The 25,281-nt window shown below is 46.0% G+C and overlaps 1 protein-coding gene across 1 annotated transcript in view; it reads right to left on the bottom strand.

The window, feature by feature from the left end:
* The window catches only part of scarf1 (scavenger receptor class F, member 1), a 242,439-nt gene that overhangs the window by 184,291 nt on the left and 32,867 nt on the right, over positions 1-25,281 (bottom strand). The window contains exon 7 of the mRNA XM_072590091.1: positions 25,046-25,174. Within this exon, the coding sequence (XP_072446192.1) occupies positions 25,046-25,174 (129 nt within the window). The remainder of the gene's footprint in view (positions 1-25,045; positions 25,175-25,281) is intronic.

Here is a 25,281-nt window from a genome sequence, read left to right as displayed (position 1 = left end):
GTGACCCTTACCCTGCTGAATAAACCCTGACTCTGTACGGTTACACAGTGAGTGACCCTTACCCTGCTGAATAAACCCTGACTTTGTACGATTACACAGTGAGTGACACTGACCCTGAATAAACACTGACTCTGTACGGTTACAGAGTGAGTAACACTGACCCTGAATAAACACTGACTCTGTACGGTTACACAGTGAGTGACCCTTACCCTGCTGAATAAACCCTGACTTTCTACGGTTACACAGTGAGTGACACTGACCCTGAATAAACACTGACTCTGTACGGTTACACAGTGAGTGACACTGACCCTGAATAAACACTGACTCTGTACGGTTACACAGTGAGTGACCCTGACCCTGAATAAACACTGACTCTGTACGGTTACACAGTGAGTGACCCTTACCCTGCTGAATAAACCCTGACTCTGTACACTTACACAGTGAGTGACCCTGACCGTGAATAAACACTGACTCTGTACGGTTACACAGTGAGTGACACTGACCCTGAATAAACACTGACTCTGTACGGTTACACAGTGAGTGACCCTTACCCTGCTGAATAAACCCAGACTCTGTACAGTTACACAGTGAGTGACCCTTACCCTGCTGAATAAACACTGACTCTGTACAGTTACACAGTGAGTGACCCTGACTCTGAATAAACACTGACTCTGTACAGTTACACAGTGAGTGACCCTGACTCTGAATACACACTGACTCTGTACAGTTACACAGTGAGTGACCCTTACCCTGCTGAATAAACACTGACTCTGTACGGTTACACAGTGAGTGACCCTTACCCTGCTGCATAAACACTGACTCTGTACAGTTACACAGTGAGTGACCCTTACCCTGCTGAATAAACACTGACTCTGTACGGTTACACAGTGAGTGACCCTTACCCTGCTGAATAAACACTGACTATGTACAGTTACACAGTGAGTTACCTTTACCCTGCTGAACAATCACTGACTCTGTACGGTAACACAGTGAGTGACCCTTACCCTGCTGAATAAGCACTGACTCTGTACGGTTACACAGTGAGTGATCCTTACCCTGCTGAATAAACACTGACTCTGTACAGTTACACAGGGAGTGACCCTGACTCTGAATAAACACTGACTCTGTCCAGTTACACAGTGAGTGACCCTTACCCTGCTGAATAAACACGGACTCTGTACGGTTACACAGTGAGTGACCCTTACCCTGCTGCATAAACACTGACTCTGTACAGTTACACAGTGAGTGACCCTGACCCTGCTGAATAAACACTGACTCTGTACGGTTACACAGTGAGTGACCCTTACCCTGCTGAATAAGCACTGACTCTGTACGGTTACACAGTGAGTGACCCTTACCCGGCTGAATAAACACTGACTCTGTACAGTTACACAGTGAGTGACCCTTACCCTGCTGAATAAACACTGACTCTGTACGGTTACACAGTGAGTGACCCTTACCCTGCTGAATAAACACTGACTCTGTACAGTTACACAGTGAGTGACCCTTACCCTGCTGAATAAACCCTGACTCTGTACGGTTACACAGTGAGTGACCCTTACCCTGCTGAATAAGCACTGACTCTGTACGGTTACACAGTGAGTGACCCTTACCCTGCTGAATAAACCCTGACTTTGTACGGTTACACAGTGAGTGACACTGACCCTGAATAAACACTGACTCTGTACGGTTACACAGTGAGTGACACTGACCCTGAATAAACAATGACTCTGTACGGTTACACAGTGAGTGACACTGACCCTGAATAAACACTGACTCTGTACGGTTACACAGTGAGTGACCCTTACCCTGCTGAATAAACCCTGACTCTGTACACTTACACAGTGAGTGACCCTGACCCTGAATAAACACTGACTCTGTACGGTTACACAGTGAGTGACACTGACCCTGAATAAACACTGACACTGTACGGTTACAAAATGAGTGACCCTTACCCTGCTGAACAATCACTGACTCTGTACGGTTACACAGTGAGTGACCCTTACCCTGCTGAATAAACACTAACTCTGTACGGTTACACAGTGAGTGACCCTTACCCTGCTGGATAAACACTGATTCTGTACAGTTACACGGTGAGTGACGCTGACCCTCAATAAACACTGACTTTGTACAGTAACACAGTGAGTGACCCTTACCCTGCTGAATAAACACTGACTCTGTACGGTTACACAGTGAGTGACCCTTACCCTGCTGAATCAACCCTGACTCTGTACGGTTACACAGTAAGTGACCCCTACCCTGAATAAACACTGACTCTGTACAGTTACACAGTGAGTGACCCTATCTCTGAATACACCCTGACTCTGTACAGTTACACAGTGACTGACCCTGACACTGCTGAATAAACACTGACTCTGTACGGTTACACAGTGAGTGACCCTTACCCTATTGAATAAACACTGACTCTGTACGGTTACACAGTGAGTGACCCTTACCCTGATGAATAAACCCTGACTCTATACAGTTACACAGGGAGTGACCCTGACCCTGAATAAACACTGACTTTGTACAGTTACACAGCGAGTGATCGTTACCCTGAATAAACACTGACTCTGTACAGTTACACAGGGAGTGACCCTTACCCTGAATAAACACTGACTCTGTACGGTTACACAGTGAGTGACCCTTACCCTGCTGAATAAACCCTGACTCTGTACGGTTACACAGTGAGTGACCCTTACCCTGCTGAATAAACCCTGACTTTGTACGGTTACACAGTGAGTGACACTGACCCTGAATAAACACTGACGCAGTACGGTTACAGAGTGAGTGACACTGACCCTGAATAAACACTGACTCTGTACGGTTACACAGTGAGTGACCCTTACCCTGCTGAATAAACCCTGACTTTGTACGGTTACACAGTGAGTGACACTGACCCTGAATAAACACTGACTCTGTACGGTTACACAGTGAGTGACACTGACCCTGAATAAACACTGACTCTGTACGGTTACACAGTGAGTGACCCTTACCCTGCTGAATAAACCCTGACTCTGTACAGTTACACAGTGAGTGACCCTTACCCTGCTGAATAAACCCTGACTCTGTACGGTTACACAGTGAGTGACCCTTACCCTGCTGAATAAGCACTGACTCTGTACGGTTACACAGTGAGTGACCCTTACCCTGCTGAACAATCACTGACTCTGTACGGTAACACAGTGAGTGACCCTTACCCTGCTGAATAAGCACTGACTCTGTACGGTTACACAGTGAGTGACCCTTACCCTGCTGAATAAACACTGACTCTGTACAGTTACACAGTGAGTGACCCTTACCCTGCTGAATAAACCCTGACTCTGTACGGTTACACAGTGAGTGACCCTTACCCTGCTGAATAAGCACTGACTCTGTACGGTTACACAGTGAGTGACCCTTACCCTGCTGAATAAACCCTGACTTTGTACGGTTACACAGTGAGTGACACTGACCCTGAATAAACACTGACTCTGTACGGTTACACAGTGAGTGACACTGACCCTGAATAAACACTGACTCTGTACGGTTACACAGTGAGTGACACTGACCCTGAATAAACACTGACTCTGTACGGTTACACAGTGAGTGACCCTTACCCTGCTGAATAAACCCTGACTCTGTACACTTACACAGTGAGTGACCCTGACCCTGAATAAACACTGACTCTGTACGGTTACACAGTGAGTGACACTGACCCTGAATAAACACTGACTCTGTACGGTTACACAGTGAGTGACCCTTACCCTGCTGAATAAACCCAGACTCTGTACAGTTACACAGTGAGTGACCCTTACCCTGCTGAATAAACACTGACTCTGTACAGTTACACAGTGAGTGACCCTGACCCTGAATAAACACTGACTCTGTACAGTTAACAGTAAGTGACCCTTACCCTATTGAATAAACACTGACTCTGTACAGTTACACAGTGAGTGACCCTTGCCCTGCTGAATAAACACTGACTCTGTACAGTTACACAGTGAGTGACCCTGACCCTCCTGAATAAACACTGATTCTGTACGGTTACACAGTGAGTGACCCTGACCCTGAATAATCACTGACACTGTATAGGTACACAGTGAGTGACCCTTACCCTGCTGAATAAACCCTGACTCTGTACGGTTACACAGTGAGTGACCCATAACCTGCTGAATAAACACTGACTCTGTACGGTTACACAGTGAGTGACCCTTACCCTGCTGCATAAACACTGACTCTGTACGGTTACACAGTGAGTGACCCTTACTCTGCTGTATAAATACTGACTCTGTACGGTTACACAGTGAGTGACCCTTACCCTGCTGAATAAACACTAACTCTGTACGGTTATACAGTGAGCGACCCTTACCCTGCTGGATAAACACTGATTCTGTACAATTACACGGTGAGTGACCCTGACTCTCAATAAACACTGACTTTGTACAGTAACACAGTGAGTGACCCTTACCCTGCTGAATAAACACTGACTCTGTACGGTTACACAGTGAGTGACCCTTACCCTGCTGAATCAACCCTGACTCTGTACGGTTACACAGTGAGTGACCCTTACCCTGCTGAATAAACACTGACTCTGTACGGTTACACAGTGAGTGACCGTGACCCTGAATAAACACTGACTCTGTACAGTTACACGGTGAGTGACCCTGACCCTCAATAAACACAGACTCTGTACGGTTACACAGTGAGTGACCCTTACCCTGCTGAATCAACCCTGACTCTGTACGGTTACACAGTAAGTGACCGCTACCCTGAATAAACACTGACTCTGTACAGTTACACAGTGAGTGACCCTATCTCTGAATACACCCTGACTCTGTACAGTTACACAGTAAGTGACCCCTACCCTGAATAAACACTGACTCTGTACGGTTACACAGTGAGTGACCCTAACCCTATTGAATAAACACTGACTCTGTACGGTTACACAGTGAGTGACCCTTACCCTGCTGCATAAACACTGACTGTGTACAGTTACACAGTGACCGTTACCCTGATGAATAAACCCTGACTCTATACAGTTACACAGGGAGTGACCCTTACCCTGAATAAACACTGATTCTGTACAGTTACACAGTGAGTGACCCTTAACCTACTGAATAAACACTGACTCTGTACAGTTACACGGTGAGTGACCCTGACCCTGAATAAACACTGACTTTGTACAGTTACACAGCGAGTGACCCTTACCCTGAATAAACACTGACTCTGTACAGTTACACAGTGAGTGACCCTGACTCTGAATAAACCCTGACTCTGTACAGTTACACTGTGAGTGACCCTGACACTGCTGAATAAACACTGACTCTGTACGGTTACACAGTGAGTGACCCTTACCCTGCTGAATAAACCCTGACTTTGTACGATTACACAGTGAGTGACACTGACCCTGAATAAACACTGACGCAGTACGGTTACAGAGTGAGTAACACTGACCCTGAATAAACACTGACTCTGTACGGTTACACAGTGAGTGACCCTTACCCTGCTGAATAAACCCTGACTTTCTACGGTTACACAGTGAGTGACACTGACCCTGAATAAACACTGACTCTGTACGGTTACACAGTGAGTGACACTGACCCTGAATAAACACTGACTCTGTACGGTTACACAGTGAGTGACCCTGACCCTGAATAAACACTGACTCTGTACGGTTACACAGTGAGTGACCCTTACCCTGCTGAATAAACCCTGACTCTGTACACTTACACAGTGAGTGACCCTGACCCTGAATAAACACTGACTCTGTACGGTTACACAGTGAGTGACACTGACCCTGAATAAACACTGACTCTGTACGGTTACACAGTGAGTGACCCTTACCCTGCTGAATAAACCCAGACTCTGTACAGTTACACAGTGAGTGACCCTTACCCTGCTGAATAAACACTGACTCTGTACAGTTACACAGTGAGTGACCCTGACTCTGAATAAACACTGACTCTGTACAGTTACACAGTGAGTGACCCTGACTCTGAATACACACTGACTCTGTACAGTTACACAGTGAGTGACCCTTACCCTGCTGAATAAACACTGACTCTGTACGGTTACACAGTGAGTGACCCTTACCCTGCTGCATAAACACTGACTCTGTACAGTTACACAGTGAGTGACCCTTACCCTGCTGAATAAACACTGACTCTGTACGGTTACACAGTGAGTGACCCTTACCCTGCTGAATAAACACTGACTATGTACAGTTACACAGTGAGTTACCTTTACCCTGCTGAACAATCACTGACTCTGTACGGTAACACAGTGAGTGACCCTTACCCTGCTGAATAAGCACTGACTCTGTACGGTTACACAGTGAGTGACCCTTACCCTGCTGAATAAACACTGACTCTGTACATTTACACAGTGAGTGACCCTGACTCTGAATAAACACTGACTCTGTCCAGTTACACAGTGAGTGACCCTTACCCTGCTGAATAAACACGGACTCTGTACGGTTACACAGTGAGTGACCCTTACCCTGCTGCATAAACACTGACTCTGTACAGTTACACAGTGAGTGACCCTGACCCTGCTGAATAAACACTGACTCTGTACGGTTACACAGTGAGTGACCCTTACCCTGCTGAATAAGCACTGACTCTGTACGGTTACACAGTGAGTGACCCTTACCCGGCTGAATAAACACTGACTCTGTACAGTTACACAGTGAGTGACCCTTCCCCTGCTGAATAAACACTGACTCTGTACGGTTACACAGTGAGTGACCCTTACCCTGCTGAATAAACACTGACTCTGTACAGTTACACAGTGAGTGACCCTTACCCTGCTGAATAAACCCTGACTCTGTACGGTTACACAGTGAGTGACCCTTACCCTGCTGAATAAGCACTGACTCTGTACGGTTACACAGTGAGTGACCCTTACCCTGCTGAATAAACCCTGACTTTGTACGGTTACACAGTGAGTGACACTGACCCTGAATAAACACTGACTCTGTACGGTTACACAGTGAGTGACACTGACCCTGAATAAACAATGACTCTGTACGGTTACACAGTGAGTGACACTGACCCTGAATAAACACTGACTCTGTACGGTTACACAGTGAGTGACCCTTACCCTGCTGAATAAACCCTGACTCTGTACACTTACACAGTGAGTGACCCTGACCCTGAATAAACACTGACTCTGTACGGTTACACAGTGAGTGACACTGACCCTGAATAAACACTGACACTGTACGGTTACAAAATGAGTGACCCTTACCCTGCTGAACAATCACTGACTCTGTACGGTTACACAGTGAGTGACCCTTACCCTGCTGAATAAACACTAACTCTGTACGGTTACACAGTGAGTGACCCTTACCCTGCTGGATAAACACTGATTCTGTACAGTTACACGGTGAGTGACGCTGACCCTCAATAAACACTGACTTTGTACAGTAACACAGTGAGTGACCCTTACCCTGCTGAATAAACACTGACTCTGTACGGTTACACAGTGAGTGACCCTTACCCTGCTGAATCAACCCTGACTCTGTACGGTTACACAGTAAGTGACCCCTACCCTGAATAAACACTGACTCTGTACAGTTACACAGTGAGTGACCCTATCTCTGAATACACCCTGACTCTGTACAGTTACACAGTGACTGACCCTGACACTGCTGAATAAACACTGACTCTGTACGGTTACACAGTGAGTGACCCTTACCCTATTGAATAAACACTGACTCTGTACGGTTACACAGTGAGTGACCCTTACCCTGATGAATAAACCCTGACTCTATACAGTTACACAGGGAGTGACCCTGACCCTGAATAAACACTGACTTTGTACAGTTACACAGCGAGTGATCGTTACCCTGAATAAACACTGACTCTGTACAGTTACACAGTGAGTGACCCTTACCCTGCTGAATAAACACTGACTCTGTACGGTTACACAGTGAGTGACCCTTACCCTGCTGAATAAACCCTGACTCTGTACGGTTACACAGTGAGTGACCCTTACCCTGCTGAATAAACCCTGACTTTGTACGGTTACACAGTGAGTGACACTGACCCTGAATAAACACTGACGCAGTACGGTTACAGAGTGAGTGACACTGACCCTGAATAAACACTGACTCTGTACGGTTACACAGTGAGTGACCCTTACCCTGCTGAATAAACCCTGACATTGTACGGTTACACAGTGAGTGACACTGACCCTGAATAAACACTGACTCTGTACGGTTACACAGTGAGTGACACTGACCCTGAATAAACACTGACTCTGTACAGTTACACAGTGAGTGACCCTATCTCTGAATACACCCTGACTCTGTACAGTTACACAGTAAGTGACCCCTACCCTGAATAAACACTGACTCTGTACGGTTACACAGTGAGTGACCCTAACCCTATTGAATAAACACTGACTCTGTACGGTTACACAGTGAGTGACCCTTACCCTGCTGCATAAACACTGACTGTGTACAGTTACACAGTGACCGTTACCCTGATGAATAAACCCTGACTCTATACAGTTACACAGGGAGTGACCCTTACCCTGAATAAACACTGATTCTGTACAGTTACACAGTGAGTGACCCTTAACCTACTGAATAAACACTGACTCTGTACAGTTACACGGTGAGTGACCCTGACCCTGAATAAACACTGACTTTGTACAGTTACACAGCGAGTGACCCTTACCCTAAATAAACACTGACTCTGTACAGTTACACAGTGAGTGACCCTGACTCTGAATAAACCCTGACTCTGTACAGTTACACTGTGAGTGACCCTGACACTGCTGAATAAACACTGACTCTGTACGGTTACACAGTGAGTGACCCTTACCCTGCTGAATAAACCCTGACTTTGTACGATTACACAGTGAGTGACACTGACCCTGAATAAACACTGACGCAGTACGGTTACAGAGTGAGTAACACTGACCCTGAATAAACACTGACTCTGTACGGTTACACAGTGAGTGACCCTTACCCTGCTGAATAAACCCTGACTTTCTACGGTTACACAGTGAGTGACACTGACCCTGAATAAACACTGACTCTGTACGGTTACACAGTGAGTGACACTGACCCTGAATAAACACTGACTCTGTACGGTTACACAGTGAGTGACCCTGACCCTGAATAAACACTGACTCTGTACGGTTACACAGTGAGTGACCCTTACCCTGCTGAATAAACCCTGACTCTGTACACTTACACAGTGAGTGACCCTGACCGTGAATAAACACTGACTCTGTACGGTTACACAGTGAGTGACACTGACCCTGAATAAACACTGACTCTGTACGGTTACACAGTGAGTGACCCTTACCCTGCTGAATAAACCCAGACTCTGTACAGTTACACAGTGAGTGACCCTTACCCTGCTGAATAAACACTGACTCTGTACAGTTACACAGTGAGTGACCCTGACTCTGAATAAACACTGACTCTGTACAGTTACACAGTGAGTGACCCTGACTCTGAATACACACTGACTCTGTACAGTTACACAGTGAGTGACCCTTACCCTGCTGAATAAACACTGACTCTGTACGGTTACACAGTGAGTGACCCTTACCCTGCTGCATAAACACTGACTCTGTACAGTTACACAGTGAGTGACCCTTACCCTGCTGAATAAACACTGACTCTGTACGGTTACACAGTGAGTGACCCTTACCCTGCTGAATAAACACTGACTATGTACAGTTACACAGTGAGTTACCTTTACCCTGCTGAACAATCACTGACTCTGTACGGTAACACAGTGAGTGACCCTTACCCTGCTGAATAAGCACTGACTCTGTACGGTTACACAGTGAGTGACCCTTACCCTGCTGAATAAACACTGACTCTGTACATTTACACAGTGAGTGACCCTGACTCTGAATAAACACTGACTCTGTCCAGTTACACAGTGAGTGACCCTTACCCTGCTGAATAAACACGGACTCTGTACGGTTACACAGTGAGTGACCCTTACCCTGCTGCATAAATACTGACTCTGTACAGTTACACAGTGAGTGACCCTGACCCTGCTGAATAAACACTGACTCTGTACGGTTACACAGTGAGTGACCCTTACCCTGCTGAATAAGCACTGACTCTGTACGGTTACACAGTGAGTGACCCTTACCCGGCTGAATAAACACTGACTCTGTACAGTTACACAGTGAGTGACCCTTACCCTGCTGAATAAACACTGACTCTGTACGGTTACACAGTGAGTGACCCTTACCCTGCTGAATAAACACTGACTCTGTACAGTTACACAGTGAGTGACCCTTACCCTGCTGAATAAACCCTGACTCTGTACGGTTACACAGTGAGTGACCCTTACCCTGCTGAATAAGCACTGACTCTGTACGGTTACACAGTGAGTGACCCTTACCCTGCTGAATAAACCCTGACTTTGTACGGTTACACAGTGAGTGACACTGACCCTGAATAAACACTGACTCTGTACGGTTACACAGTGAGTGACACTGACCCTGAATAAACAATGACTCTGTACGGTTACACAGTGAGTGACACTGACCCTGAATAAACACTGACTCTGTACGGTTACACAGTGAGTGACCCTTACCCTGCTGAATAAACCCTGACTCTGTACACTTACACAGTGAGTGACCCTGACCCTGAATAAACACTGACTCTGTACGGTTACACAGTGAGTGACACTGACCCTGAATAAACACTGACACTGTACGGTTACAAAATGAGTGACCCTTACCCTGCTGAACAATCACTGACTCTGTACGGTTACACAGTGAGTGACCCTTACCCTGCTGAATAAACACTAACTCTGTATGGTTACACAGTGAGTGACCCTTACCCTGCTGGATAAACACTGATTCTGTACAGTTACACGGTGAGTGACGCTGACCCTCAATAAACACTGACTTTGTACAGTAACACAGTGAGTGACCCTTACCCTGCTGAATAAACACTGACTCTGTACGGTTACACAGTGAGTGACCCTTACCCTGCTGAATCAACCCTGACTCTGTACGGTTACACAGTAAGTGACCCCTACCCTGAATAAACACTGACTCTGTACAGTTACACAGTGAGTGACCCTATCTCTGAATACACCCTGACTCTGTACAGTTACACAGTGACTGACCCTGACACTGCTGAATAAACACTGACTCTGTACGGTTACACAGTGAGTGACCCTTACCCTATTGAATAAACACTGACTCTGTACGGTTACACAGTGAGTGACCCTTACCCTGATGAATAAACCCTGACTCTATACAGTTACACAGGGAGTGACCCTGACCCTGAATAAACACTGACTTTGTACAGTTACACAGCGAGTGATCGTTACCCTGAATAAACACTGACTCTGTACAGTTACACAGTGAGTGACCCTTACCCTGCTGAATAAACACTGACTCTGTACGGTTACACAGTGAGTGACCCTTACCCTGCTGAATAAACCCTGACTCTGTACGGTTACACAGTGAGTGACCCTTACCCTGCTGAATAAACCCTGACTTTGTACGGTTACACAGTGAGTGACACTGACCCTGAATAAACACTGACGCAGTACGGTTACAGAGTGAGTGACACTGACCCTGAATAAACACTGACTCTGTACGGTTACACAGTGAGTGACCCTTACCCTGCTGAATAAACCCTGACATTGTACGGTTACACAGTGAGTGACACTGACCCTGAATAAACACTGACTCTGTACGGTTACACAGTGAGTGACACTGACCCTGAATAAACACTGACTCTGTACGGTTACACAGTGAGTGACCCTTACCCTGCTGAATAAACCCTGACTCTGTACACTTACACAGTGAGTGACCCTGACCCTGAATAAACACTGACTCTGTACGGTTACACAGTGAGTGACCCTTACCCTGCTGAATAAACCCAGACTCTGTACAGTTACACAGTGAGTGACCCTTACCCTGCTGAATAAACACTGACTCTGTACAGTTACACAGTGAGTGACCCTGACTCTGAATAAACACTGACTCTGTACAGTTACACAGTGAGTGACCCTGACTCTGAATACACACTGACTCTGTACAGTTACACAGTAGTGACCCTTACCCTGCTGAATAAACACTGACTCTGTACGGTTACACAGTGAGTGATCCTTACCCTGCTGCATAAACACTGACTCTGTACAGTTACACAGTGAGTGACCCTTACCCTGCTGAATAAACACTGACTCTGTACGGTACACAGTGAGTGACCCTTACCCTGCTGAATAAACACTGACTATGTACAGTTACACAGTGAGTTACCTTTACCCTGCTGAACAATCACTGACTCTGTACGGTAACACAGTGAGTGAACCTTACCCTATTGAATAAACACTGACTCTGTACGGTTACACAGTGAGTGACCCTTACCCTGATGAATAAACCCTGACTCTATACAGTTACACAGGGAGTGACCCTGACCCTGAATAAACACTGACTTTGTACAGTTACACAGCGAGTGATCGTTACCCTGAATAAACACTGACTCTGTACAGTTACACAGTGAGTGACCCTTACCCTGCTGAATAAACACTGACTCTGTACGGTTACACAGTGAGTGACCCTTACCCTGCTGAATAAACCCTGACTCTGTACGGTTACACAGTGAGTGACCCTTACCCTGCTGAATAAACCCTGACTTTGTACGGTTACACAGTGAGTGACACTGACCCTGAATAAACACTGACGCAGTACGGTTACAGAGTGAGTGACACTGACCCTGAATAAACACTGACTCTGTACGGTTACACAGTGAGTGACCCTTACCCTGCTGAATAAACCCTGACTTTGTACGGTTACACAGTGAGTGACACTGACCCTGAATAAACACTGACTCTGTACGGTTACACAGTGAGTGACACTGACCCTGAATAAACACTGACTCTGTACGGTTACACAGTGAGTGACACTGACCCTGAATAAACACTGACTCTGTACGGTTACACAGTGAGTGACCCTTACCCTGCTGAATAAACCCTGACTCTGTACACTTACACAGTGAGTGACCCTGACCCTGAATAAACACTGACTCTGTACGGTTACACAGTGAGTGACCCTTACCCTGCTGAATAAACCCAGACTCTGTACAGTTACACAGTGAGTGACCCTTACCCTGCTGAATAAACACTGACTCTGTACAGTTACACAGTGAGTGACCCTGACTCTGAATAAACACTGACTCTGTACAGTTACACAGTGAGTGACCCTGACTCTGAATACACACTGACTCTGTACAGTTACACAGTAGTGACCCTTACCCTGCTGAATAAACACTGACTCTGTACGGTTACACAGTGAGTGATCCTTACCCTGCTGCATAAACACTGACTCTGTACAGTTACACAGTGAGTGACCCTTACCCTGCTGAATAAACACTGACTCTGTACGGTACACAGTGAGTGACCCTTACCCTGCTGAATAAACACTGACTATGTACAGTTACACAGTGAGTTACCTTTACCCTGCTGAACAATCACTGACTCTGTACGGTAACACAGTGAGTGACCCTTACCCTGCTGAATAAGCACTGACTCTGTACGGTTACACAGTGAGTGACCCATACCCTGCTGAATAAACACTGACTCTGTACAGTTACACAGTGAGTGACTCTTACCCTGCTGAATAAACCCTGACTCTGTACGGTTACACAGTGAGTGACCCTTACCCTGCTGAATAAGCACTGACTCTGTACGGTTACACAGTGAGTGACCCTTACCCTGCTGAATAAACCCTGACTTTGTACGGTTACACAGTGAGTGACACTGACCCTGATTAAACACTGACTCTGTACGGTTACACAGTGAGTGACACTGACTCTGAATAAACACTGACTCTGTACGGTTACACAGTGAGTGACACTGACCCTGAATAAACACTGACTCTGTACGGTTACACAGTGAGTGACCCTTACCCTGCTGAATAAACCCTGACTCTGTACACTTACACAGTGAGTGACCCTGACCCTGAATAAACACTGACTCTGTACGGTTACACAGTGAGTGACACTGACCCTGAATAAACACTGACTCTGTACGGTTACACAGTGAGTGACCCTTACCCTGCTGAATAAACCCAGACTCTGTACAGTTACACAGTGAGTGACCCTTACCCTGCTGAATAAACACTGACTCTGTACAGTTACACAGTGAGTGACCCTGACCCTGAATAAACACTGACTCTGTACAGTTAACAGTAAGTGACCCTTACCCTATTGAATAAACACTGACTCTGTACAGTTACATAGTGAGTGACCCTTGCCCTGCTGAATAAACACTGACTCTGTACAGTTACACAGTGAGTGACCCTGACCCTCCTGAATAAACACTGATTCTGTACGGTTACACAGTGAGTGACCCTGACCCTGAATAATCACTGACACTGTATAGATACACAGTGAGTGACCCTTACCCTGCTGAATAAACCCTGACTCTGTACGGTTACACAGTGAGTGACCCATAACCTGCTGAATAAACACTGACTCTGTACGGTTACACAGTGAGTGACCCTTACCCTGCTGCATAAACACTGACTCTGTACGGTTACACAGTGAGTGACCCTTACTCTGCTGTATAAATACTGACTCTGTACGGTTACACAGTGAGTGACCCTTACCCTGCTGAATAAACACTGACTCTGTACGGTTACACAGTGAGCGACCCTTACCCTGCTGGATAAACACTGATTCTGTACAATTACACGGTGAGTGACCCTGACTCTCAATAAACACTGACTTTGTACAGTAACACAGTGAGTGACCCTTACCCTGCTGAATAAACACTGACTCTGTACGGTAGCACAGTGAGTGACCCTTACCCTGCTGAATAAACACTAACTCTGTACGGTTACACAGTGAGTGACCCTTACCCTGCTGAATAAACACTGACTCTGTACGGTTACACAGTGAGTGACCCTTACCCTGCTGAATCAACCCTGACTCTGTACGGTTACACAGTGAGTGACCCTTACCCTGCTGAATAAACACTGACTCTGTACGGTTACACAGTGAGTGACCGTGACCCTGAATAAACACTGACTCTGTACAGTTACACGGTGAGTGACCCTGACCCTCAATAAACACAGACTCTGTACGGTTACACAGTGAGTGACCCTTACCCTGCTGAATCAACCCTGACTCTGTACGGTTACACAGTAAGTGACCGCTACCCTGAATAAACACTGACTCTGTACAGTTACACAGTGAGTGACCCTATCTCTGAATACACCCTGACTCTGTACAGTTACACAGTAAGTGACCCCTACCCTGAATAAACACTGACTCTGTACGGTTACACAGTGAGTGACCCTTACCCTGCTGCATAAACACTGACTGTGTACAGTTACACAGTGACCGTTACCCTGATGAATAAACCCTGACTCTATACAGTTACACAGGGAGTGACCCTTACCCTGAATAAACACTGATTCTGTACAGTTACACAGTGAGTGACCCTTAACCTACTGAATAAACACTGACTCTGTACAGTTACACGGTGAGTGACCCTGACCCTGAATAAACACTGACTTTGTACAGTTACACAGCGAGTGACCCTTACCCTGAATAAACACTGACTCTGTACAGTTACACAGTGAGTGACCCTGACTCTGAATAAACCCTGACTCTGTACAGTTACACTGTGAGTGACCCTGACACTGCTGAATAAACACTGACTCTGTACGGTTACACAGTGAGTGACCCTTACCCTGCTGAATTAGCACTGACTCTGTACAGTTACACAGTGAGTGACCCGTACCCTGCTGAATAAACCCTGACTTTGTACGGTTACACAGTGAGTGACACTGACCCTGAATAAACACTGACTCTGTACGGTTACACAGTGACCCTTACCCTGCTGATTAACACTGACTCTGTACGGTTACACAGTGAGTGACCCTTACCTTGAATAGACACTGACTTAGTACAGTTACACAGTGAGTGACCCTGACCCTGAATAAACACTGACTCTGTACAGTTAACAGTAAGTGACACTTACCCTATTGAATAAACACTGACTCTGTACAGTTACATAGTGAGTGACCCTTACCCTGCTGAATAAACACTGACTCTGTACAGTTACACAGTGAGTGACCCGGACACTGCTGAATAAACACTGACTCTATCCGGTTACACATTGAGTGACCCTTACCCTGAATAAACACTAACTCTGTACGGTTACACAGTGAGTGACCCTTACCCTGCTGAATAAACCCTGATTCTGTACAATTACACAGTGAGTGACACTGACCCTGAATAAACACTGACTCTGTACGGTTACACAGTGAGTGATCCTTAACCTACTGAATAAACACTGACTCTGTACAGTTACACGGTGAGTGACCCTGACCCTGAATAAACACTGACTTTGTACAGTTACACAGCAAGTGACCCTAACCCTGAATAAACACTGATTCTGTACGGTTACACAGCGAGTGACCCTTACCCTGAATAAACACTGACTCTGTACGGTTACACAGTGAGTGACCCTGACCCTGAATAATCACTGACACTGTATAGATACACAGTGAGTGACCCTTACCCTGCTGAATAAACCCTGACTCTGTACGGTTACACAGTGAGTGACCCATAACCTGCTGAATAAACACTGACTCTGTACGGTTACACAGTGAGCGACCCTTACCCTGCTGCATAAACACTGACTCTGTACGGTTACACAGTAAGTGACCCTTACCCTATTGAATAAACATTGACTCTGTACAGTTACATAGTGAGTGACCCTTACCCTGCTGAATAAACACTGACTCTGTACAGTTACACAGTGAGTGACCCTGACCCTCCTAAATAAACACTGACTGCATCCAGTTACACAGTGAGTGACCCTTACCCTGAATAAACACTGACTCTGTACAGTTACACAGTGAGTGACCCTTACCCTGAATAAACACTGACTCTGTACGGTTACACAGTGAGTGACCCTGACCCTGAATAAACCCTGACTCTGTACAGTTACACAGTGAGTGACCCTTACCCCACTGAATAAACCCTGACTCTATACAGTTACACATGGAGTGACCCTGACCCTGAATAAACACTGACTTTGTACAGTTACACAGCGAGTGATCCTTACCCTGAATAAACACTGACTCTGTACAGTTATACAGGGAGTGACCCTTACCCTGAATAAACACTGACTCTGTACAGTTACACAGTGAGTGACCCTGACTCTGAATAAACCCTGACTCTGTACAGTTACACTGTGAGTGACCCTGACCCTAAATAAACACTGACTCTGTACAGTTACACAGTGAGTGACCCTTACCCTGCTGAATAAACACTGACTCTGTACGGTTACACAGTGAGTGACCCTTACCCTGCTGAATAAACCCTGACTCTGTACGGTTACACAGTGAGTGACCCTTACCCTGCTGAATAAACCCTGACTTTGTACGGTTACACAGTGAGTGACACTGACCCTGAATAAACACTGACGCAGTACGGTTACAGAGTGAGTGACACTGACCCTGAATAAACACTGACTCTGTACGGTTACACAGTGAGTGATCCTTACCCTGCTGAATAAACACTGACTCTGTACGGTTACACAGTGAGTGACCCTTACCCTGCTGAATAAACACTGACTATGTACAGTTACACAGTGAGTTACCTTTACCCTGCTGAACAATCACTGACTCTGTACGGTAACACAGTGAGTGACCCTTACCCTGCTGAATAAACACTGACTCTGTACGGTTACACAGTGAGTGACCCTTACCCTGCTGAATAAACACTGACTCTGTACAGTTACACAGTGAGTGACCCTTACCCTGCTGAATAAACACTGACTCTGTACGGTTACACAGTGAGTGACCCTTACCCTGCTGAATAAGCACTGACTCTGTACGGTTACACAGTGAGTGACCCTTACCCTGCTGAATAAACCCTGACTTTGTACGGTTACACAGTGAGTGACACTGACCCTGAATAAACACTGACTCTGTACGGTTACACAGTGAGTGACACTGACCCTGAATAAACACTGACTCTGTACGGTTACACAGTGAGTGACACTGACCCTGAATAAACACTGACTCTGTACGGTTACACAGTGAGTGACCCTTACCCTGCTGAATAAACCCTGACTCTGTACACTTACACAGTGAGTGACCCTGACCCGGAATAAACACTGACTCTGTACGGTTACACAGTGAGTGACACTGACCCTGAATAAACACTGACTCTGTACGGTTACACAGTGAGTGACCCTTACCCTGCTGAATAAACCCAGACTCTGTACAGTTACACAGTGAGTGACCCTTAACCTGCTGAATAAACACTGACTCTGTACAGTTACACAGTGAGTGACCCTGACCCTGAATAAACACTGACTCTGTACAGTTAACAGTAAGTGACCCTTACCCTATTGAATGAACACTGACTCTGTACAGTTACATAGTGAGTGACCCTTACCCTGCTGAATAAACACTGACTCTGTACAGTTACACAGTGAGTGACCCTGACCCTCCTGAATAAACACTGATTCTGTACGGTTACACAGTGAGTGACCCTGACCCTGAATAATCACTGACACTGTATAGATACACAGTGAGTGACCCTTACCCTGCTGAATAAACCCTGACTCTGTACGGTTACACAGTGAGTGACCCATAACCTGCTGAATAAACACTGACTCTGTACGGTTACACAGTGAGTGACCCTTACCCTGCTGCATAAACACTGACTCTGTACGGTTACACAGTGAGTGACCCTTACCCTGCTGTATAAATACTGACTCTGTACGGTTACACAGTGAGTGACCCTTACCCTGCTGAATAAACACTGACTCTGTACGGTTACACAGTGAGCGACCCTTACCCTGCTGGATAAACACTGATTCTGTACAATTACACGGTGAGTGACCCTGACTCTCAATAAACACTGACTTTGTACAGTAACACAGTGAGTGACCCTTACCCTGCTGAACAATCACTGACTCTGTACGGTTACACAGTGAGTGACCCTTACCCTGCTGAATAAACACTGACTCTGTACGGTTACACAGTGAGTGACCCTTACCCTGCTGAATAAACACTGACTCTGTACGGTTACACAGTGAGTGACCCTTACCCTGCTGAATCAACCCTGACTCTGTACGGTTACACAGTGAGTGACCCTTACCCTGCTGAATAAACACTGACTCTGTACGGTTACACAGTGAGTGACCGTGACCCTGAATACACACTGACTCTGTACAGTTACACGGTGAGTGACCCTGACCCTCAATAAACACAGACTCTGTACGGTTACACAGTGAGTGACCCTTACCCTGCTGAATCAACCCTGACTCTGTACGGTTACACAGTAAGTGACCCCTACCCTGAATAAACACTGACTCTGTACAGTTACACAGTGAGTGACCCTATCTCTGAATACACCCTGACTCTGTACAGTTACACAGTAAGTGACCCCTACCCTGAATAAACACTGACTCTGTACGGTTACACAGTGAGTGACCCTAACCCTATTGAATAAACACTGACTCTGTACGGTTACACAGTGAGTGACCCTTACCCTGCTGCATAAACACTGACTGTGTACAGTTACACAGTGACCGTTACCCTGATGAATAAACCCTGACTCTATACAGTTACACAGGGAGTGACCCTTACCCTGAATAAACACTGATTCTGTACAGTTACACAGTGAGTGACCCTTAACCTACTGAATAAACACTGACTCTGTACAGTTACACGGTGAGTGACCCTGACCCTGAATAAACACTGACTTTGTACAGTTACACAGCGAGTGACCCTTACCCTGAATAAACACTGACTCTGTACAGTTACACAGTGAGTGACCCTGACTCTGAATAAACACTGACTCTGTACAGTTACACTGTGAGTGACCCTGACACTGCTGAATAAACACTGACTCTGTACGGTTACACAGTGAGTGACCCTTACCCTGCTGAATTAGCACTGACTCTGTACAGTTACACAGTGAGTGACCCGTACCCTGCTGAATAAACCCTGACTTTGTACGGTTACACAGTAAGTAACACTGACCCTGAATAAACACTGACTCTGTACGGTTACACAGTGACCCTTACCCTGCTGATTAACACTGACTCTGTACGGTTACACAGTGAGTGACCCTTACCTTGAATAGACACTGACTTAGTACAGTTACACAGTGAGTGACCCTGACCCTGAATAAACACTGACTCTGTACAGTTAACAGTAAGTGACACTTACCCTATTGAATAAACACTGACTCTGTACAGTTACATAGTGAGTGACCCTTACCCTGCTGAATAAACACTGACTCTGTACAGTTACACAGTGAGTGACCCTGACACTGCTGAATAAACACTGACTCTATCCGGTTACACATTGAGTGACCCTTACCCTGAATAAACACTGACTCTTTACAGTTACACAGTGAGTGACCCTTACCTTGAATAAACACTGACTCTGTACAGTTACACAGTGAGTGACCCTGACCCTGAATAAACCCTGACTCTGTACAGTTACACAGTGAGTGACCCTTACCCCACTGAATAAACACTGACTCTGTACAGTTACACAGTGAGTGACCCTGACACTGCTGAATAAACACTGACTCTGTACGGTTACACAGTGAGTGACCCTTACCCTATTGAATAAACACTAACTCTGTACGGTTACACAGTGAGTGACCCTTACCCTGCTGAATAAACCCTGATTCTGTACAATTACACAGTGAGTGACACTGACCCTGAATAAACACTGACTCTGTACGGTTACACAGTGAGTGATCCTTAACCTACTGAATAAACACTGACTCTGTACAGTTACACGGTGAGTGACCCTGACCCTGAATAAACACTGACTTTGTACAGTTACACAGCAAGTGACCCTAACCCTGAATAAACACTGATTCTGTACGGTTACACAGCGAGTGACCCTTACCCTGAATAAACACTGACTCTGTACGGTTACACAGTGAGTGACCCTGACCCTGAATAATCACTGACACTGTACAGATACATAGTGAGTGACCCTTACCCTGCTGAATAAACCCTGACTCTGTACGGTTACACAGTGAGTGACCCATAACCTGCTGAATAAACACTGACTCTGTACGGTTACACAGTGAGTGACCCTTACCCTGCTGCATAAACACTGACTCTGTACGGTTACACAGTGAGTGACCCTTACCTTGAATAGACACTGACTCTGTACAGTTACACAGTGAGTGACCCTGACCCTGAATAAACACTGACTCTGTACAGTTAACAGTAAGTGACCCTTACCCTATTGAATAAACATTGACTCTGTACAGTTACATAGTGAGTGACCCTTACCCTGCTGAATAAACACTGACTCTGTACGGTTACACAGTGAGTGACCCTGACCCTCCTAAATAAACACTGACTGCATCCAGTTACACAGTGAGTGACCCTTACCCTGAATAAACACTGACTCTGTACAGTTACACAGTGAGTGACCCTGACCCTGAATAAACACTGACTCTGTACGGTTACACAGTGAGTGACCCTGACCCTGAATAAACCCTGACTCTGTACAGTTACACAGTGAGTGACCCTTACCCCACTGAATAAACACTGACTCTGTACAGTTACACAGTGAGTGACCCTTACTCTGCTGAATAAACACTGACTCTGTACGGTTGCACAGTGAGTGACCTTACCCTACTGAATAAACACTGACTCTGTACAGTTACACAGTGAGTGACCCTATCTCTGAATACACCCTGACTCTGTACAGTTACACAGTGAGTGACCCTGACCCTGCTGAATAAAAACTGACTCTGTACAGTTACACGGTGAGTGACCCTTACCCTGCTGAACAATCACTGACTCTGTACGGTTACACAGTGAGTGACCCTTACCCTGCTGAATCAACCCTGACTCTGTACGGTTACACAATAAGTGACCCCTACCCTGAATAAACACTGACTCTGTACGGTTACACAGTGAGTGACACTGACCCTGAATAAACACTGACTCTGTACGGTTACACAGTGAGTGACCCTATCTCTGAATACACCCTGACTCTGTACAGTTACACAGTGACTGACCCTGACACTGCGGTATCAACCCTGACTCTGTACGGTTACACAGTAAGTAACCCCTACCCTGAATAAACACTGACTCTGTACGGTTACACAGTGAGTGACCCTGACCCTGCATAAACACTGACTCTGTACGGTTACACAGTGAGTGACCCTTACCCTGCTGAATAAACACTGACTCTGTACAGTTTCACAGTGAGTGACCCTTACCCTGCTGAATAAACCCTGACACTGTACGGTTACAGAGTGAGTGACCCTTACCCTGCTGAATAAACACTGACTCTGTACGGTTACACAGTGAGTGACCCTTACCCTGCTGAACAATCACTGACTCTGTACGGTTACACAGTGAGTGACCCTTACCCTGCTGGATAAACACTGATTCTGTACAGTTACACGGTGAGTGACCCTGACCCTCAATAAACACTGACTTTGTACAGTAACACAATGAGTGACCCTTACCCTGCTGAATCAACCCTGACTCTGTACAGTTACACAGTGAGTGACCCTTACCCTGCTGAATAAACACTGACTCTGTACGGTTACACAGTGAGTGACCCTTACCCTGCTGAATAAGCACTGACTCTGTACGGTTACACAGTGAGTGACCCTTACCCTGCTGAATAAACACTGACTCTGTACAGTTACATAGTGAGTGACCCTTACCCTGCTGAATAAACACTGACTCTGTACGGTTTCACAGTGAGTGACCCTTACCCTGCTGAATAAACCCTGACACTGTACGGTTACACAGTAAGTGACCCTTACCCTGCTGAATAAACCCTGACTTTGTATGGTTACACAGTGAGTGACACTGACCCTGAATAAACACTGACTCTGTACGGTTACACAGTGAGTGACACTGACCCAGAATAAACACTGACTCTGTACGGTTACACCGTGAGTGACACTGACCCTGAATAAACACTGACTCTGTACGGTTACACAGTGAGTGACCCTTACCCTGCTGAATAAACCCTGACTCTGTACACTTACACAGTGAGTGACCCTCACCCTGAATAAACACTGACTCTGTACGGTTACACAGTGAGTGACACTGACCCTGAATAAACACTGACTCTGTACGGTTACACAGTGAGTGACCCTTACCCTGCTGAATAAACCCAGACTCTGTACAGTTACACAGTGAGTGACCCTTACCCTGCTGAATAAACACTGACTCTGTACAGTTACACAGTGAGTGACCCTGACTCTGAATAAACACTGACTCTGTACAGTTACACAGTGAGTGACCCTGACTCTGAATACACACTGACTCTGTACAGTTACACAGTGAGTGACCCTTCCCCTGCTGAATAAACCCTGACTCTGTACACTTACACAGTGAGTGACCCTGACCCTGAATAAACACTGACTCTGTACGGTTACACAGTGAGTGACACTGACCCTGAATAAACACTGACTCTGTACGGTTACACAGTGAGTGACCCTTACCCTGCTGAATAAACCCAGACTCTGTACAGTTACACAGTGAGTGACCCTTACCCTGCTGAAAAAACACTGACTCTGTACAGTTACACAGTGAGTGACCCTGACTCTGAATAAACACTGACTCTGTACAGTTACACAGTGAGTGACCCTGACTCTGAATACACACTGACTCTGTACAGTTACACAGTGAGTGACCCTTACCCTGCTGAATAAACCCAGACTCTGTACAGTTACACAGTGAGTGACCCTTACCCTGCTGCATAAACACTGACTCTGTACAGTTACACAGTGAGTGACCCTTACCCTGCTGAATAAACACTGACTCTGTACGGTTACACAGTGAGTTACCCTTACCCTGCTGAATAAACACTGACTCTGTACAGTTACACAGTGAGTGACCCTTACCCTGCTGAATAAACACTGACTCTGTACGGTTACACAGTGAGTTACCCTTACCCTGCTGAATAAACACTGACTCTGTACAGTTACACAGTGAGTTACCCTTACCCTGCTGAATAAACACTGACTCTGTACAGTTACACAGTGAGTGACCCTTACCCTGCTACATAAACACTGACTCTGTACAGTTACACAGTGAGTGACCCTTACCCTGCTGAATAAACACTGACTCTGTACGGTTACACAGTGAGTGACCCTTACCCTGCTGAATAAACACTGACTATGTACAGTTACACAGTGAGTTACCTTTACCCTGCTGAATAAACACTGACTCTGTACAGTTACACAGTGAGTGACCCTTACCCTGCTACATAAACACTGACTCTGTACAGTTACACGGTGAGTGACCCTTACCCTGCTGAATAAACACTGACTCTGTACAGTTACACGGTGAGTGACCCTGACCCTCAATAAACACTGACTCTGTACAGTTACACAGTGAGTGACCCTTACCCTGAATAAACACTGACTCTGTACGGTTACACAGTGAGTGACCCTTACCCTGAATAAACACTGACTCTGTACAGTTATACAGTGATGGAGCCTTACCCTGAATAAACACTGATTCTGTACAGTTACACAGAGAGTGACCCTGACCCTGAATAAACACTGACTCTGTACAGTAACACAGTGAGTGACCCTGACCCTGAATAAATACTGACTCTGTACGGTTACACAGTGAGTGACCCTTACCCTGCTGCATAAACACTGACTCTGTACAGTTACACAGTGAGTGACCCTTACCCTGAATAAACACTGACTCTGTACAGTTACACAGTGAGTGACCCTGACCCTGAATAAACCCTGACTCTGTACGGTTACACAGCGAGTGACCCTTACCCTGAATAAACACTGACTCTAGTGTTTAAAAATCACCCATCCCCAGGTTACCGTCGAACAGATGTATTTGGAAGCACTAACTTTCCGAGTTGTGCTCCTTCATCGGGTTGTTGAAGTGTATTGGTGCTTCCAAACAAACCTGTTGTTGAGTGATTGTTAAAAGTGTCCGTCCCAGTCCAACCCTTGTGTCTCCAAATCTGTTGAGTTTCTTTGATTCGGAATGTGTGTTGATGCGAGGGATTTGTGTTGGACTCACGGGTGTGTATTTTTGTTGGGTCTCCTTACCTGGCTCCTGTATATCCCTCATGGCACACACACTCCCCTGTGATATGGTGACAGTTTCCATGGTTACAGTCAGGACAGATGGATCGACAACCAAGACCAAACGTCCGAGACACACAGCGGGTGTCACACCTGAAACCAAGACAAAACTAAACCTTTCTGAACTGACAGGCACTCCAAATCACCCCAACATCAAACATTCGATATTTATCCTGGCACAGTCTGGATCAGACCAGTTT

This window comes from Chiloscyllium punctatum, chromosome 19, assembly GCF_047496795.1.
Source record: "Chiloscyllium punctatum isolate Juve2018m chromosome 19, sChiPun1.3, whole genome shotgun sequence".
Lineage (NCBI taxonomy): Eukaryota > Metazoa > Chordata > Chondrichthyes > Orectolobiformes > Hemiscylliidae > Chiloscyllium > Chiloscyllium punctatum.
Note: the sequence above shows the minus strand (reverse complement) of the source record. Positions and strands in the feature narration are given on the sequence as shown.